This window comes from Buceros rhinoceros, unplaced genomic scaffold, assembly GCF_000710305.1.
Source record: "Buceros rhinoceros silvestris isolate BGI_N320 unplaced genomic scaffold, ASM71030v1 scaffold28406, whole genome shotgun sequence".
Lineage (NCBI taxonomy): Eukaryota > Metazoa > Chordata > Aves > Bucerotiformes > Bucerotidae > Buceros > Buceros rhinoceros.
Window position 1 is genome coordinate 16,480 of NW_010417358.1, and position 18,945 is coordinate 35,424.

General features: G+C 43.8%; 2 protein-coding genes across 2 annotated transcripts in view; both read right to left on the reverse strand.

The window, feature by feature from the left end:
• Window positions 1–489: 489 nt before the first annotated feature.
• Window positions 490–12,545, reverse strand: LOC104495240 (chymotrypsin-like elastase family member 2A). Its single transcript, XM_010138189.1, has 8 exons — window positions 12,503–12,545; window positions 11,844–11,932; window positions 11,177–11,274; window positions 10,102–10,230; window positions 9,190–9,326; window positions 8,378–8,523; window positions 8,076–8,228; window positions 490–519 (listed from the first exon to the last, which is right to left on the reverse strand). The coding sequence occupies exons 1-8, from the start codon at window positions 12,543–12,545 to the stop codon at window positions 490–492; spliced, it is 825 nt and encodes a 274-aa protein (XP_010136491.1).
• Window positions 12,546–17,576: 5,031 nt separating this feature from the next.
• Window positions 17,577–18,945, reverse strand: part of KIAA2013 (KIAA2013 ortholog) — a gene marked incomplete at its 5' end in the record, with an annotated part of 2,029 nt that continues 660 nt past the window's right edge. Inside the window, one exon of the mRNA XM_010138190.1 lies at window positions 17,577–18,436. Within this exon, the coding sequence (XP_010136492.1) occupies window positions 17,577–18,436 (860 nt within the window). The remainder of the gene's footprint in view (window positions 18,437–18,945) is intronic.

Below are 18,945 nucleotides of genomic sequence, written 5' to 3' on the forward strand. Positions count from 1 at the left end.
CAGCCCAAGCATTTCACATCCTGCTACATCTCATCCACAAAACCTGGGAGAAACTCATTTTTCTGCATTGCTTTCATAACATGGTCTCCAAGCTGTGCCCTGTGTTCTAACTCGGCACTTCTGTCACCTTCCCCCACAGCAGGCAAGCCCAGTGAAGTGAGGCTGTCCCGGAGGCTCTGATGGGAGCTTTGATGAAAGCCATCACTCAGCTTCTGGCTCACACCATGGGTGATGCTCTTAGGGCTCCAGACTGGTCTGGAACTCCCTTGAGTGTGACTGTCAGGGCTCAGCTCATCCCAGGGCATCGCAGGGCTCTGCTCAGCCAGTGCTGCTCCCACAGCGCCGGTGTTGAGCTGTTGGCAGAGAGGAACAGGCATTAGAGCTTGTACCTGTGCACAGCAGAGCCCTCCACTTGCAGGACAAAGGTGGAAGTTCTACATGTCTTAGCCCTTGGCAAACAGCTCATCACTCTGCTAAACGTTCACCTCCTTACTTGTTGGACAGATTGCTGGCTACTTTCTGTCTTCTTTTTCTTGGAGATTGCTGGATTCCAGTGACACACCAGGCTGTCATTTTGGACACTGTAGTTCTTGTTACCAAGAAGCCAGTAGGTTTTCATTTTCCCTTTGCCCTGGGACAGGAAAAGGAGAGAACAGAAAAATACTGTTTTCATGGGATATGAAGCAGGGCAGAGAATCAGTATAGCCAGGGCTACTACCTGTACTGCACTAGTTCTCTCTCCTCTCGTAAGTGACTGCTGTCAAAGTGTTGTAACTTCTGTGCAGTTTGGGTGTTGATAATTCTTGCAGTCCAGAGAAAGGCCTCGCTGGTCGCTGGCAGTGTTGCTAAGGGTTTAAAATCAGCCCTACACCCTGTGTCTTTGTAATGGAATCCTAACATTTTCACCCACGTTTATGTGGTTCCATGCAGGTACAGACATAGCAGCTGTATTTCAGTGCACACAGTAACACTTTTTTGTTGATTAGGAGGAGCAAAATGCCCTTGGGGCCACAGTTAAAAAATTAACTTGCAGTTCACAGAAGAGCAATGGCCAAATGTATTGTATCTCTTTCCTATTTCATTAAACTCCTTTACTATTGCAAAGTTACCTTGACTTCAATTTCTCCTCTCGGTTCAATTTCATATGCATCATCTGAGAGAAGGGCATCATACGTAGCAGAACTGATATGGATCTTCTGCGCTAGGATTCAGAACAGAGCGTTAGAAACAAATGACTCCCCTAGTCCTTGAGACCACACACACCAGCCCTCCTGCCTTTATCAGACCAGAGTTCCCACCTCCTCCTTGGAAAATTTCAAGTTAAGGAAGGGTCATAAAGAAGGGGAAGATGCCTTAAACTTTGGCTGGAGACTCTGTCACTGTACAGAGATGTTGGCCAAAACACAGGAGAAGCTGAGTAGTCAACTGACCCACTGCCATGGCTGTGCAGTGCTGCACTGGGCATCTGCACAATCACATCTGCTCGGTGTGTGGGATTGTTAGGGGTTTTTCTTTCATTGCAGCATCTAAGAGACATAGCGTGCAGGCGTGAGCCTGACTGGTACACGAGGACTGCCCGGATCATGCCCGAGAAACTTACGTAGGCTGGTGGACTCCATGCGGGAGGCTGTATTCACGGTGTCCCCAAAAAGGCAGTAACGAGGCATTTTGTACCCCACAACTCCAGCTACGCAGGGTCCTGAGAAAACGCAAGGCAGAGAAACCACGATAAGAAACAAGTGAAGAAAGTGCAGGGAGGTGCCAAATGCAGACACCACTGCTAGTCACTCTGGTCCTCAGAGGGCAACAGGAACTGGGACTACTCGGTGCGCCTAGGGCTTGGCTGCACAGATTTAACTGAGAAGAGAAGTTGTGATTTGGTTAGCTGTTATCACAGCCGTTCGCTGTGATTTGGTGCTGATATTGGGGGAAGATGCGCTTTGCCAATATTAAATTGTTTCACGGCCCTTTCCACACTGATGCAAGCAGAAGTCATTTTGCTCCTCTGTTACTGCTGGAACGGGGAGAAATACTCATCCCAGAGAGACAATGGCTCATACAGAAGTGCAGAAATCTTTTCTCCTCACACGATTAGACTGTGTCCTATTCTCTTCTTCTCATGCCTCCACCCCAGCCGCATACCTGTGTGTATCCCAGCCCGCAGCTGCAGTCTGTCCGTTGGCATATGAGGGATTGTAACCTGACGAACTGCTGCCACCAGATCCAGGGACATTTTGGCAATCTCGTCAGCGTGCTTGGCGCCGTTCCTCTCTGGCAAGCCGCTCACCACCATGTAGGCATCACCAATGGTTTCCACCTGAAGGGAAGGGGCATGTGTCACTAAGTGGTCAGCACCAAGCTTTTCTTTCAAAAGGAGATCAGAATAAAATATATCTTGGCTGTTCACCACTTGCACAGCTGTGGTGTGGTCCCTGTGATGGTGGGTCTCGGGTTTCATGGCTTTTGGCCAGCTGACCTGGTGTATTTGATATTCACTAGGGAACAAATCAAGATTTCAGCAGCTTCTAGATTCCTTGCCGGCAGATTTGTACTCACCTTGTAAACATCGTAAGACTCGATCCTGCTGTCAAAGCAGACATACAGGTTGTTGAGCATCTCAACAACTTGCAAGGGAGTACAGGAGGCAGCAATGCTCGTGAACCCCACAATGTCCGAGAAAAAGATAGTCACCTGTAAACAGGAGAAGGAAAGTGTGAAGCAAAGGGCTCTGGGCAGCAGTAGTGGAGCCTTTGAAGAGTTTGGGGGTTTGTGAAATTCTGAGCAGAACAGCCTAAGGTACAGGCTGCACGCAGAACTAGTGTGGCAGAACCAAATAGATACAATCCTAAATTAACAAGCTCTGGCTCTGTATTGTTCTCTGTTACTTTGACAGATAAAATTACACTTATCTCCCAAGTTTGTGATCTGCACTTTTCTGAATGTCTTGTGCTAAATGGGAGACTGAAAGTCAAACATTTTCAATCTTGTGAGCAGTGATCAACAGACTTGGGCCTGATTTTTCTCTTAAAGCATGGTAGAGATCAAAATTAGGTGTCTGAAGAGCCTGCAAAATAAAAACTCTGCTACCGTCTGTGCTCTTGTTGAATTACGAAGTATTAACTGGATTTTGTTTCTCTTCAAATGATGTTTATCTTTGCTATGACCAAGTAATTTACAGAGAGATTCACTTCTTAGAAAAATCAAACTTATAAAGGAAAGAACTATAGAAACCATAATAACTGAATTGCAGAAAGAAAATGTGTGTTATAGCTGTTGGCAAAGATCTAAGGGTTTCTTCTCTGTGCTGCCTGAACTGCGTCAGTGTTTAAACTAAAATTGTTCTTTTATTTTCTTTTGGTAATACCAATTAATCCACAAGAGCCACCTTTTCACTCCCTGCCTTGGTTCAGCTACTTTTGATGTCATGACTATGGTGAATTATAATTAATTGTGCAATTACAGGTTGCTGTTTTGATAATGACACCTACGAATGAAATGCAAACATTTATTATTGTGTTTCACAGCTGAAAGTAACGGAGGGTCCAGGGGAAAAGGAGTGACTAGAATTGCAACAACTATAGCACGAGGATTTTGGCTGTGGGCTGTGCAGCGCAGCTGCTAAATTCAGCGTTGGCAGCAGCATTCACGCTCTGAGGCAGAGCTGCAAATAAATGGGTGCCTGGCCAAAGGCTGCCCTTGGTTGTGTGTGACAGGCTTCCTTACGGTCACACACTAGAGGCTACGAGATCATCTGTCCCTCTCCTCCTTCTGTCCCATGCTCTTCTTTCACTTATGTTTATGGAATCCTACAGGCAAGTACAGACAGGGTTTGCCCTAAGTTGTTTTTTTCCATGAATCTTTCTATTTTACAAAGAGGAAGCTCATTTCTTGCTCCTGTGTACTGGTGATCTAACGATGCTGGCTAGCGCTCATGAGTGGGCTCCGAACCCAAAGACAACAACTTGCCAATACAGGATCTTTGACATCTAAAGCTATGCTTCTGAAATCTCAGCTCTTCTTCCTTCCCCATGAGCCTCGGTGCTTCATGGCACATTGCACAGCTCTTTCCAAAACCCATCGTGAATATCTGGATTTCCATTCACACTCAACTATGGGTGCAAATCCAGGTTCCTCAAAACAGGGGCAAGGTAGGTGCTTTTTAAAGTGAATACTTTTCTCTCCTTGGTGACAGCATCCTTTCCATTTGCTAACCTGATCATAGTTTTCTGCCTCAACTTTTTGGTATTTCCTTAGCTGTTTGGCTACAGATTTTGGCAACATCTGGTGTAAGAGGTCCTCAGCTAGCCGCCGCTCCCTTTTCAAGTCCTCTGTCTTTTCCTTGAGATTCCTGGCATAGTTGTGTATCCAATCTGTCATTTGCTTGAAAGACATCAGGATTATGGGGTGAATGAGGCAGGCTATCACTAACAGACTGATCTTAAGGCTCATTGTGGACAGGATTTCTTTAGATTTCTTGATGAGCTTTTCCTGTCCCTTCTGCAGCAGGCAGCTCTGGGCATAATGCAGTCCCTTCAGCAAGGCTTCGACGGACACAAATTCGTCTGGGGCCAGGAATGGGTTGAAAAAGGAGATTCCTTCATAGTGGGTGAAATGGAGTGACAGGTTGACGTTTTCCAGCCAGCACTTTTGTACGCTCTCTGATGAGAGGACAGCATAGTTCAGAATGGCAAAAAATGGATGTGATCCTGTTTGAAAGCCTGCGGCTGCTGGCGCTAAATGAGCTTTAAGCATGGCCTCTCTGATCTGAAGGATGAGTTTAAAAGCTACTATATCTGCCCAGTCAGGATTGTATCTCATAGCTTCGAGGTCTTCATGGGGACTCCTGAAACGCTCCAGCAGTTCAGAGATCACTCTGGATAGCACCTGCCTGGCTTCGGTATCCCCTGTGCTATTTAATTTTTGTCTCATGTCGGTGATGTAAAATCTACAAATTGAGATTTTCTCTTTCGTGCATTGGCAGTTCTCACAATAGAGTTCTGCTTCACTTGCCGTACAGAGGGAGTTTAAATTCCCCAGGAGTTGAGCATGAAATGATCTATTCCTCCTGTCTGCTGCTGGGAGCACCCAGCTGTGTCTCTCTTCCTGCAGGAGATGGATGAGGCGAACAGCCCAAAGGTGTTCACAGGAGGCAAGTTCCCGAAGGGCTTTCTCTGTGTTTCTCCATATTTCCAAGCTGTTGCTCAAATCAAAAGAAATGGCTCCAAGAAGGCTGCAGAGGGAGATCATGCATGCTGTCCAAATCCTTTGAACTGGTTTTCTACCACTGGCATTGGAGGGGTGAGAACATCTGAAAAAAACCAAAAAGAGTGGAGGTGTCTGATCCCTGGGGTGTTTCTTACAGCTTCTGAAAACATAACTGGAGCTGGCAGTGATAGTTAGCAATTCACATGCATTCTGAAACAAAGCATAGGAACATGCATTACCTGAACGTTGTTGGAAGTCATATTCTGCTATGGTTTGACATAAACATCTGTTATGATATTTTATTTTAAAAGAAAAGGTGTAGTAAAGAGACTATTTCCATGACACACTCAGACCCCGAAAACACATGAATGAAATCATACAGTTTTTCTGTGAGTATTAAGACTGATAAAATTATTTGCTGTAGGTTTTATTCTCTCTGCTACTTCTATCCAAATCCTAGGGAAACCCATGAAAAGATGGGTTACTCATTCCAGGGTTGAATTTTTTTAATCAAACTTTTAGAATTTGTTCATAATAGGATTTTGCAGATGAGGAATAATTTGTGTTGATATCTTCAAATGAGCTCACATTTCCATAACATTGTCCAAATATTTCAATAGGGAAATAAATCAAATTTCAGCTTTGTTTCAGATTTTACAGCAGAATATGCACATCCCATTTTTACTGTTTGACTTTGTCATTATCTTTTCTCTCCTTCTTTCATGCTGCATGTGACTGATGTCCATGCTCATACAGCAAAGTAACCTCTCAATACTTTTCATCTTCAGAACTATTAATCAATCATTTACAATCCTACATTAATGATACTCATGAAAACATCTCAGGATGTGCTAAAGCTGGCGACTCCTGAATAACTGGGCAACCCTTATTTCCACTGGTAAAGAACAAACCAGGGGACTGGGATGCTCATCAGTCCATTAAGCTCAATCTTTTTTCCCATTTGTCTTTTCCTCTGTATAGCAGAGGTGATTGAAAAAAAAACCTTCTCGGATCCCCTGCTCTTTCAGGTAGGTGAAATTACATTTTAAATAAGATAAATAAAAGCCCAGTGACACCTGCTAGTTCTCAGCAGAGGCAAACCAAGTTGCTGCTCTTTGCAGCAGGATGGTGGTCAATGGCTGTGAAGTACAAGGGAGGTAGTTACGGTACAGTCCCCAAAGATGATAAACAGCCATATTTTCTCTTATTTATTTCATACAATTTATGATTTAAAATATATATATTTCTTTTCAGTCTAAAAGTAACAGCTGCAAAATGTCCAACTGAAAGGAACCACAAGCCTAGAAAAATTTATCTCTGAACCCAGATGCGTTTCTGTTTTCACAACAGAATTCCCACTGTTCCTTACTCTACTGTCCTCCTCTTTTAATCAGTTGTTTTACTCTTGAATGCACCCAAGTATGTGCCAGGTGGGATGATAAAAAGACAACAAAAATCCACCTTGATTTTATACTGCCTACCTTTGATTACAGTGAAAGAAATATAGATAGGGGCTTTAATTTAGTACCAGTCTAAAAGCTGGTGATTCTGCTTGTGCTTGACAAGGAGTCCCCATCTGTGTCTCTGTCTGCCGACAGTGACCGTTCAGAGGTCTTCACCTGGTGTCTGAATGACTTAAAAATGAGCAGCGGGGACGCAAAGGACAAAGGTCTGCAGAGGTGCTGCCGGCACTCACTGCTGGGTTTTACCCTTCCCCTCGCTGGATGTCCAGATCAGAGTGAATGAAAAACCTCTGTAAAAGCATTTTGCAGCGCTCCCGCACTCACCTGCATGGACCCGCTTGCACGCGTGCTGCCTCCCCGCTGGGCATCGCCACTGTCTGCTCTGGCGAGTCCCGCTCGCAGACTCGGGGGTCCCAACAGCTGCCTGCCTGCTGCCTTCAGCCCTGCCCGTCCTTGCTCTCTTACCCCCGCTCCCCCAGAGTTGTTCCTGAGGCTCTCTAACTCTTCTGACTGCCCAGCCTCTTCCCAGCAGCCTCACCTCTTCCCCAGGTGAGGGAGCAAGCTCCAGCCCAAGGCAGGGGGAAGGCTGAAAAGGTCTCCAGCATTATCTCTAAATGCATGCTCTGGTCCTGACGATACCCAGGAAGAAGTGACAGGGACACATGTTTTTCTTTCATCTTGCAAAAAATAGTGTTTATTGCAGTGTGGTTACATACGATACTCGTGTTGTCAAAAGCATAATTTCCCAGCTCTTTGTGATCAAAGGTGTCACAATTATGACTCTGTGAAACTGTTTTGCTTCTTGGCACTTATCAGCTGGCTCTCTTTGGATTAGTTGCTTGCCATAACCTATAAAAATGTAAAACAAGTAAAAAATCAGACCACAAGACCCAGGAATTTGTGAATAGTGTATGTTGCATCCGAGATGCAGGATTTAAATAACTGAAATAAAACTTTTGCTTCTCAGTCACTTTTTAGATTAAAGGTTATATTAAATTAAAAGATAGTGGATGTTCCAGACTTGAGCAGAATGTGCTGCTTTGTAGGATGCAATTGCAAGAATCAGTGTTATTGATGAGTACAAATTTAAGTAATTGCTTCCAAAGTCATACCAGTAAAATCTTTATGACTATAGCTCTAGTATAAAGGGAGAGTGCATTCCTGATCACTGAGACTTACTTAAAAGTTAAAATAATTGGGTGTCTATTTAAGAAGAGGACACTTTTTTGCTGCAGAGACTGCTTTTGTGCTGGTAAGGGCTTGACTACAGAGGTTGCTTGTATGTAAAGTAGCATTTGAATCAAAAGTGATCCAGCTCCCTGAGTAGGGGGCAGAAATCTCAGTCAGAGAGAACCTCAGGAGTAGCCGAGTGTATGTATTCTCTAGCAGCAATACCTGGCACCTTACCTGCGTGATCCAGCTATTGTAAGCAGAGACCCGAGTGAAGACAGAGGGCTTGTGGTAATAGTTGCAGCCAAGGGAAGAGCCAAAGCTGACGATGCCGTGCACTTCCCACTTGCCATCAGCACCTTGGCAGTTCAGTGGGCCACCAGAGTCCCCCTGGGAGGAAGGGGCAACACAGTTAATGGCAGTCACAGTGCGAATAGCTCCCGCTTGTTGGGTTTTGGGGGTTTTTTTTTTTAAGCTTTCCTTCCCATCAGGCCTGTTTCCTTCCCATCAAGCCCAAGAGTGGTGTTCTCTGGACTCACGTTACAGCTGGAGATGATTCCATCCCCACCAGCGCAAACCATGGTGGTTTTCACTACGCTTCCCCACCAGCTGGACTTGGAACAAGTTGCATAATCCACCACCAGCAAAAGCCCTTGCTGCAAGTCATCTGGAAGAGGTCCGTTTGCTGGGAGGGAATAGAAACAGAGGAGTCATGGTACCAGCTGGCACTGAAGAAAGAACCGAACTGCAGGGTTAAGTTTCTCCCAGGGCTTGGCTACTATCCCTCCAGGTAAGTAGCTCCACAGGGGCTGTATTAAAGAAGAAACTGTATAATCCATTCCTTAGCTCTATTTGATATATATTTTAAAAGCCCTTAACTTAATAATTTGCATTCCATTAAAAAATGTCTCATCGTTAGGGAAATAGAGAGCTGCTTTTGGTTCAGGAATTTGCAGTTTACTTATTGCACTGGGAATTGCCTCGCGCTGCGCTGACACTTCTGCTGAAGTCTCTGAGATTTTCTTCACTTTCCATCTGTTCCCTTACGTGCCTTTTCAGCTAGTCAGCAGGGTCCATCAGGGGGAGCAAATTCCCCAGTCTGCACACTGTTAACATTTGAGTTACAACAGCTCCTACACCCTTAGTACAGGGCCCTCTAGTGCTTTACTCGCCCCATTACAAGCGAAAGAAAGCTGAAAGGCAGGGAAACATCGTACTGTGTGAGTACCTTGCTACACTGAGGCTGTGGGGATCTTGAGCACCGTCACAGCCTTTTTCCAGTCAGTCTCACAAGGAGAAGGCAGCACTGAAAGATTTTGTTCCACAGTTTTGTAAGTATCTGAGTACTCACTGCGCAGTCTTCCCCATCCCGTCACGTAGCAGGCAGTGTTGGAGGACAGGATGCTTTGTGCCGCGGGCAGGCAGGCCAGCTTAATGTGGTCAGTTAAGGTGACGTGTTCAGGGAGTTTGATCAGAGCAATGTCGTACCTGTGTTCACATGCACACACTTGAGAGTGGGGAAGAGCAGGGGAAGGGGCGAAGAGGTTTGCAAATAGATTAAGACACAGAACCATGAATACTGCGCCGTTATACAGCACTTGGCCTATTCAGAAGAGATGCGAGGGAGCAAGGCAGCCACGACAGAGGCAGCAAAGATTCCTCCACCCTCAAAGCACAGGGGAAATCAGTGGACTGGAAGACTGCTCTCTGGAGAACTGTCCATTTTCCTGCTGGCTGCCGAAACTGCCTTTTATAGGATCTTTTCACCAAACCGAGGCATGTGTTGGGACTAACTCCAAGGACCTGCAAACAGGGGATTTCTTTGCAAATGCCCTTAGCCTGCAGCAGGACTTCAGCAACAAAGATATTAATACCACTGATCAGTTATAATCTGCGTTTATGCTGTTCACAGGGAGGCTTCAAAGAGTGTTGTATAAATTAACTCATTCCCTTCCACTATACAGAAGAACTCGTTGCTAGAACAGCTTCGCCCCCAAGCCTGAGCATTCGAAATGGCAGCTGCAAACACAATCGGTAAGAAATTAATGTTGAAAGTTCTTTATCTTCTTGAGGGAGAAAGGTACAAACTGGAGACTCAAATCTCATCTATGAGCAAACATTTAGAGAAGTACCACTGTAAGCTGTAACAGGAGGCTCTAAACGTTTATGCATTTAATTGCTTCATCGCAGGGTGGGTGGGATTCAGGCAGTTTGATTTTTGCCCTGTATCTAATAACTGAAAAAGTATTTTCCACCAACTTACCCATTTGCAACTTTCTGTGAATTCCAGTTCTCATTGACAATGATTTTCTCTGGAGAAAGTGCAACTGATCCTTCTTCCTCAACTGCTAGGTTGTATTTTCCAAGAAATACTCGGTATTTCCTAGAAGAACTGGGCAAGAAAAAGATTGACACTTAGTTCTGCAGCTACTGGCTTGCTGCTGAGGCACCTGCATCTTTGCCACCTGAGATAGCCAGTAATGTCCCTAAGACTGTAATCTCGCATCACATGCGGGATTTGTGTGGCGCAGAGCTGGTGCCTGACTGCTTTGCTAGGACAAAGCACTCTGTGCTAGGCTGAACCACCGTTTCCTCTCCTGCTCTGTGCAGTCCTGTCAGCTCCTGCTTACGCCTTCATTCACAAACTCAGGGTGTCTCCAGTCTTTGCAGGATTCAGCCCATATTCTCCAGTGAAGTAAATAATTTGGACTGCTTTTCTGACAACAATAAACAGCCTCACTGGTAGTTAACTGTGTGATAGGTACCATATGTGGGATTTGGAACATGCAGCCAATCCTTATTTCATTTATTTTCTACAACTTAGTGTTAGCATAACCAAGAACCGTATGTACCTATTGAAGGACATATACTAGCAAACCAAAAAGAGTTTTCTTTTGACGATGAAAGGGCATGGCTGTCCCTGATCCTTTCTTTGTTACACTGCCCCATGCATAATAGGAAGAGCTCACTGAAAATTACTGGTATATTCAAAACATTTCTTCAGGGAGCAGATTGATCAGTTAAGATGTGGATCTCACTGCCATGTAAAATATAGAAACAGGCAACAGCTGAATTTTAATGGCAGCTTGAAAACATAATGGTGTTTGTAGTTATTTACAGAAAATGAAGAGTATATAATTCTGGTAAGTGTATGGCAGGAGAGGGGGGATTCCCTGTACTACTTTATTTTAAAAAAAAGAAAAAGGTGTCATTCTTCTTCTGAGCTATTAGTTGTAACTGGGAGCTCTTAACTGGGAAGAGAGAACTGGCATTAATACGGTTCTGCTTCCTCTCTCTCAGGCCACGCGCTGTGTCCGGGGACCGGCTCTGCTGTTTACCTGATGCAGTGGGCAGCTGTCATCACCCAGTTGGTTGCGATGAGGGTTCCTCCGCAGGTGTGCTGCCATTTGCTGTTTGCGTAGTATTGAAGGGAGACCTAGAATCAACGTAGCGAGTAAGGCTCTGATTCTTGCTTACTGATTTCTCGTTGTTGCTCTTTCTTCCTGCACCCAGAACACAACGTACTGCTGGAAGATGGTGGGAGGATTTAAGCAACAAGTTTCCAACTCCTGGCCACAGAAAAGTGTTTCCTCCTTCTCTAACATCCGAAAGCTTGATTTTTTTTAATGTTATTTCTTCCAAAGCTCTCGTTAAGCCTGGCCCAAACAGAGCATTTCATTTGCTTCAGAAATGTATTTTTTAACACCATGTACAGCTGTGCTCCAGTGGGCATTGTACGCTCCACTGGATTTCACAGTCATCTTGATTAAATATGGGATGGCGCCCAAGACCAGTGAAAGAACATGTAAGCCTGCACAGCCAGCAAGAGGTGGCACGTTCAGAGCTTTCTTAAAGAGATGGGAAACTTTGGGATTGGTCAGAATATAATATCCAAAACCTGAGATGTGACAGGCAAGAGGAAATAGAAGACCCGGTTTTGTTGAGCCATGTTGTGTGAAGGTAGCACCACCCTGCCTGTTCCAGGGAAAGCACAGAAGGACTAACCTGCCAGGGCCAGCTGTACGGCCTCGCGTCTTCTCCTCCAACAACTCTGGACGTGATGGGTGGGTAGGCAGGAACCCCGCAGCCAGAGGCTAGAAGACATGCAGAATAGGATGTATGTTTTTAAAGTAGGAGGTTTAAACAAACGTCTGTAAGAGAGGTTTGGTTTTTTTAAAATATAGACTGTGTTTGTACAGAACATTGCAAGGGACAAAGACAGGCTGTGATTTAATGTGATACAAGGGAAGATAGAGCCATCAGTCAACACTGACCAATGTTATGTAAAGCCTGATTGAACAGTTTCATTTTTCTGACAGATAATCAAATCCTGTTGGCTTAACCAAATTCTCACGCGTCAGCTGAGATGCAGCTTTTAGCCAATGCGACAATTTGCTGTGGATTAACTGTATTTCAGTGTATTCAAGTTAAATAAAATAACTTTGAATTTGCTAAGGGCTGACAGCAATTATGCTAATGGAGCCCCTACAAAGAGACCAGAATAGCACAGCACCTAGTTACTGTTCTAAGGCAACTTTTAATTAACTGCCTACACTGTTTCCGCTTTGTTGCAGAATGTCTGATTTCCCTAAAAAAAAATGAAAGTCGCTGTTAGATTTTAATTCATTTTTCCTTTAAAACTAATGCTAAAATTGGATACGTACCTGCAGCTGCCAGAGACAGCACAGCAAAGAGGACCCCAAGCATGATGCCGGTTAGCTGCACGCTGCAGGCTCTGCTCTGCAGCCATTTTATATATTAGCATTTATCTCTGGGACATGTGACTTAAAATGCAGTGCTGTTTAATACCAATGGAAAATTTATGCAATATGGGATAATTTTTCATAAGCACAAATGCCTAAAAATACCCAGTTTAGATGGACCTTGGAGCCAGGCTATGTAAACAACTTGGTTAAAAAAACCCTCCAGCTGAGTTGCGTATTATCTGTAGCATCTGTTGGCTTTCCCATTGCCTTGAAATGTTTTCAGAAGGAACGTGTTAAATTAATTTTTCTAACACTTGCTGATATGTCAGCAGTAACGCTGTCTGATATATTCAGACGTCAGTGGGGTTGGATTAGACGATCTCTGGAGGCTCCTTCCAACCTTAATTACTGTACAATTCTATGATTGCTCAGAATTTTATTTCGTCCTGGTTTGTGACTGAATGGCAACTACCACTTTGTACCGACTGAAAACCTGCCTCTTCTTTTCCAGATCCAGTTGCGTGTGTTTCAGCTGTACCTCCTCAATAAACCAAACTGTACGTTATCACTTGGAGGTGGAAGATGTTTCAAGTGACACAAAGAACCAGCTGTCCGTGATGGCGGTGTGCAGCACGGTGAGCCAGACTTCACTTCTCTCCTATTTACCTCTAATCGTGAGAGTTTTTTTCTTCAACAACAGGAATTTTCCATCCCCTGTCATGTTTCCATCTGCCCAGATTTGCCTGAAAAACTGTTACTGGTTACTTAGAAAGCAAATATCTCTATCCCAGAAGCCAGGTCCCACCCAGGGGGCAGACTTCTTAGAATGGAAACAGATACCGTAATGCCAGTTTTTGTAACCAGAGTTGCACTGTACATACAGACCAAACTAGAGGTTTCAAAAAAGCAGAAATAAATCTATTGTTTAATGTTAGTTTCACAATGAGGAAAATCCTTGATTTTTGTAGCTTCCATCCAGCAGTAGGTACTGGTTTGGATGAAAGACGCCTGGAGCACTCATGCGGAAGGCAGAAATACGTAATGTTTTGCTGTTTGTCTGCTCCTCAAGAATCCATTATCCTGCCCAAACAATAGCACTGAAGAAAGATGCATTCTGCATTTCAAATGGAATCTACCAGTCTCTGTTCTGGCATCTTGTATTTATTATCTGACAAAAAACATAAATCAGAATTAACTGAGACCAGAACTGAGATTCTAAGATTTTTTTTATTATTTAGTTGTCTCTCTTCTTAATGTCTGAACTTACAAGCTAACTATACTCCGCTTTTCAGTTTAACTTCCACACCACTATCATTTTCATTGAATACCAACTAAAAATTAAGTATAAATTTTCAATGTTCAGTTACTAGTTCAACTGTCCTGGTTTATGGGTGTGCTTGAAAACATGGAATTTTGGTTAGTTTATTAAGCATTTCTGCAATTCACAAATACAACCTTCTGTTGTCTTGCATGCTGTAAGCAGAGAAATCCTATTCTTTTCCCTTTCTTTCTAAAGGAATTCTGAAATATTTATTATATGGGGGAATGCTTATAATAATCATAATATTTTTAACATAACACACTCTCAAAGCTTTTCTTTCTTTTTTGGTTCCACTCCTGCTTTATGTAACCATTGCTTATCCTTTTTCTCCAGTCTAAACAGGCTGAAATATCTTTCTTGGATGCAGTGGGCATCATAATGTTGGCAGTTCCAGCTTTTTGACGTTCCAGCGAACATCAAAAGGCTCAGCCTCCAGCTGACACTGTGGTGGCCTGGAAACAGCACCCTGGGAGCTCTTATCATCTTCATGCCAGATGTTTCACAGAAACTAAGCAGCTCACAGAACTTCAGTAAGAAAGAGCAGGAACTTCTGGTACGTCCCGTTACCGCGTAATGGCTGATATCTCCTTCGATACACAACGGACTTAGTGTACCATTTATAACGTACTCCACTGCCTCCCTATCTTCAGTCTGTTCCTGGGCAGGAGCTATGCCAGACCAATTAGTGGGTGGAATGGTCTGCAGATAAGTTCTAGACACCGAAATCTACTTTTCTGAAGGAGGCTTTTCATCTGAAACCATAATAACCCATTTAAAAATTCAAAGTTAAATCCTGCCCTGGCTTTTCACTGGGAGCACCAAATGTGCCAGATTCATTACTGGCTGAATGGCCATTAAATCTGTTACCTGACTCTTCCCTGGGTTCATTTCTGTGTTCTTAAAAGTAAAGCTTGGCCTGCACACTTCAAGCTAGAACATGGTTATACAGAGCTGGGGAAATGGGGATTAGCACCACCCTGTGTGTTTCTGTCTCTTACTGTGCCTTCCAAATTGTCTGTTCCCAGCCTAGATCCATTTATGTATTATTTTCCACACTATATTTCCTTTTAACCCAAGCACTTTCATAGTCAATACTGGCCACAAATGTAACATGAGGCTCTGCTTGTTTTAACTGGGTGGAGAGCAAGGGGAGGAGTAGAGACCAAAAAGAAAAAAAAAGCCAAACCACCACACTTTAGTGATCAAATTAGACTGAAAGTTATTTATTTAGAAACAACAGCTTTGGTATTTTAAAACCAAACAACCTTTAAGTCACTAGAAAGTGGGATGTCTCCCCCCATAATGAAAACAAATCAATGCACAAAGTCTCAATATGCTTAGAACAGGAAACCTGCAGATCAGGATTTCCAAGTGTAAATCCAAGAAACAATTTCATTAAATTGGTTTTGTACTCTGCAGTCCTAAGGGCTGAAAAATCTGTAACCAGCACTTAAATATCTACAGTTCAACTGACTGACTTGCTAGTGAATTGGAGGCAAAATTATTAACATCCTCCCCCTCCCCTCAAGCAATAAATTAAAAAATATGTACCAGAAAGGAAGTTACTGAAGTTTTCTAGTTAAGTTAACTCTCTGAAGGGAATCATGATTCTTTATTTTCCTGTAAAATGAAAAAAAAAACAGATCAAAATATCAAAGGACTTAGTATATCTTCAAGAATTTTCACCAAATGGATTACTCTCAGGGAACAGAACAGCTTACAAGGAAAAAGAAACAGCTGTTACACCAGCTTCTGGGATCAACTCTTCAACAACTACACCTTCCAAGTCTCAGATTCCTCTCTTAACAAGGCACAAAAGGATTGTTGCTTTCAAAAGGTCCTTGTTCTCAGCTGCAAAATGGTCAGATGTCCTGTGCAAATGGAGGCTGAAAGCAGGACTAAGGTCACTCACACCGGGATGTTCCCATCCCATTAATGAAAGCGGGTGTTACTTCAACACCATCGGTCTTGCCTACTGCTACAACGATTCGGAGCTTCAGCTGGCTTCCACTTCATCCCTGTTTCTGGAATCCAGTTCTGCATCATCTTCATTTTAAGGAGGTCCATTAAGACGAGGCAGCAGACTTGTTTGCTGTACACTGTGAGGCTTTCTGCAGTGTCAAGAAGGAAGAGGTGTTACATCAGCCTTGCTGTGTAGCTGTGAAGCTCCTCGGCTTTCAGAGAAGAGTGTCAGGGACAGTTACCTGTAGTAATGGTTAACAAGTCATTTTGTAAAAGGCAGAAGGCAAATCTTGTAATGACAAAGGCAACCAGATAGACAGCAGTGAAAAAAGGACATGATTTTATAATTTCAAGGACACGTTTCAGGATGCATGTCAGGGCACAGCTGTATTCACAACAATTGAAATGATTTCCTGACTGCTTCCTCCTTTTGCACTAAGGTTTTGATCACGACATCTTAGACTTATAATTGCAGTTGTCTTTGATACACATCGCTCTCCTACCTCTTCCCAGGTTAGTTTGTCTAGCCACAAACACCTTCCACTCATTCTTTCAACAGACAACAGGTATTCAGACCTCCTAGGGCATGAGGCCTGATCTCCAGCGCTCCAGTGAGCTTAGAGGAAAACTGCCAACTCTAAACACTCCTCACGTATGGACTGTCAAGTTTAGTCCAGTACCTTCTATCCAAATCTACCCAAAGCTAACCATATCTGAATTTTCTTTTATAACTTGAAAACACAGGGCAATCTAAAGCTAGAACTTCTCTGACAGCTCTATTTAACTGTGTCCTTTTTTATTTCTTTTTTTTTTTTTTTTTTTTTTTTTTTTTTTTTTTTTTTTTTTTTTTTTTTTAAACACAAACTACATCTGTTCAGCCCTAGGGAGGGATGCCTCTGAACAGCAGCTAGCTCACACAGCAAACCTGCTCTTGTCTTTCATTTCCTCTCTGTACCAACATGCAACCAGCAAGTATCAGTACTAAGAGCAGAAATCACCATCTATTGTCTATTCTGTGCTAAGTTTTTACCAGCAACTAAGTTTTCTAAGGTAACTTAAACCAAGAATTTAAAATTCTTTACACAAAGCGAGATGCAGTAGAGCTTGAAGTCAGAACCTCCAACTCGCAGCAAAAAGCACTCAGCGCTTCTCTTAACACAGCTGTGCATTTTGTCTGGGTGGGAGAAATGCGAACTCACACCTTCCCAAAACGATGGTGGTAAACGCAGTTTGATGGAGGGCTGCCCAGTGTCTATAAATCTATGACCAGTAGTCCCAACAGGTCAGCACCTTCACCTGAGAACACCAGCTTGCCTTTGTGGGTTCTTGTATGACACAAGACGTGCTCAAAGCAGACAGACAAGTGTGCACACCTCCCACACGGCAGCGAAGACAAGTACAGCAGCTCTCACAAGCATGCCAGTACTGCATGACAAGAAACACCATCTCATGACACAGCTGCCACTGTTGGCTTAAAAACGGCATGTGGAAAAGGGTCAGAAAAGTTACGTCTGCCTTGATCTGCAGCCTTACAAATGTTTAAGAAGGGCAGACAATGGATTTATCTTTAATGTTTGTGAGCCCTACTGCTCCAATCCCTGCCCTAATCCTGCTTCTTGCAAGAGCCACAGATCGCTCCTTGCAAGAGAGACTGAAAATCCTCGCAGTCCAAGACAGAACCTCCCTAGGCACAGCTGACAGAAAACCAGGTTGACAATACTCAGTGGAGAGCAGCCAAAAGCAGCAGCCTTATACCTTACTCCTGAAGAGCGGCTTGGCTCCTGGCCCGCAATACTCATTGTAGATGAGTTTGAACAGAAACAAGTGAAACAATGTGATTAAGGAGGCCACGCTGAACCAGAACAGGAAGGGTAAGCCTGGGTATTGCTTGGCCATGTGCTCCTCATGAGCCAGAATAGCTTTTAGATGGAGCGTGTGTCTCAGGTCCTGCAAGTGGATCAAATCTGTCGATATATAAAGCAGTGGTGTGATGGGCTGAGTCACCATGACAGGGAACGTATGACCTCGTGCCTCTGAGGTCAGCTCCACAGGCTCATTCATACAGCCTGCCTCACACGCATAGAGTCTAACTGGCTTGTCCTGGAATTTCACAGACACATGCAAGAAGGGCTTTCCTTCCGCATCCAGCAGAACAGCTAGATTAATCAAGTCCTTATTATAATGGATCCCACGCAAGGAATAGCTGTTATGAAGTACATCAGGGTCAGCCTGAAACTGGAGATGGTTTTCCGTGAACTGCAGACCCCCAAAGCTAAGGACCATTCCCTGCATAAGTCCATGGACTCCAGCTGCCACAAGACCCTTGCAGCCCCGCTTCTGGAGAGTTAGCTTCCACAGGTCCGAAAGCTGCAAGATCTGGGTGACACTGGTCAGCTTTGCTGGCCACAGGTTCTCTGCATGCATGGTCGCGTGGCCACTGAAGCAGTGGTCAGCATAGTTCAAGCTGGCTTCCATTTTTTCTCTGTCCTCCCCACTAATGAGTGGATCTAGCAGAGGAGCTGGCATGCTTGACAGCACGTAGTAGAGTGTCATGTTAACGGTCTCACTGGATGGCGTATGCGAATCTGTGATCTTTCTCATTTCAACCCCTATAATAAAAGAAAACAACCAAGAGTCAGAGGGTCACACATTAACTAGGAGAAAAAGATCAAATATGCACATCGTCATTCAACACACGTGTGATCTTTATAACATCTAAGAAACCTTCGCCTACAAAATGCTGAAGTGAAATGTTTCTTTGTATTTTCTTAGACGCCATCTCTGTGTCTTGGAGTTTGAAAGCCAAGCTCCCACTAAAGCAAAGCTAGTTTGATATACAGGTGCCTTATGGACCCATGACCGTGACTCTGTACAAATGATGTGTTAAAAGGAACATCTGTGTTTTTACTGGCTATAAAATAGCAAGTTCTACATTACTTGGGCAGATACTCTTTTATCCAAGGTCATTAAAATCTTAAGAAACAGCATCCTTGTAGTTCCTGAAGACATGAAAGCCGGCACACCCAGAGCTATGATTAGAAATGTTCTTCTGTCACTTCCGTTCGGCAGTAAGGAATAGTCTACTCTTGTAAAGAAGGCTGTGTTCCAAAGCAGGAAT

Coding starts and splice junctions, on each gene's coding strand:
- LOC104495240 (XM_010138189.1), bottom strand. CDS start 12,545: ATGCTTGGGGTCCTCTTTGCTGTGCTGTCTCTGGCAGCTGCAG. Junction 9,327..10,101: donor TCACAGAAAGTTGCAAATGG/GTAAGTTGGTGG, acceptor ATGTGAACACAG/GTACGACATTGCTCTGATCA. Junction 8,524..9,189: donor GGGATGGGGAAGACTGCGCA/GTGAGTACTCAG, acceptor ATTCCCTCCCAG/CAAACGGACCTCTTCCAGAT.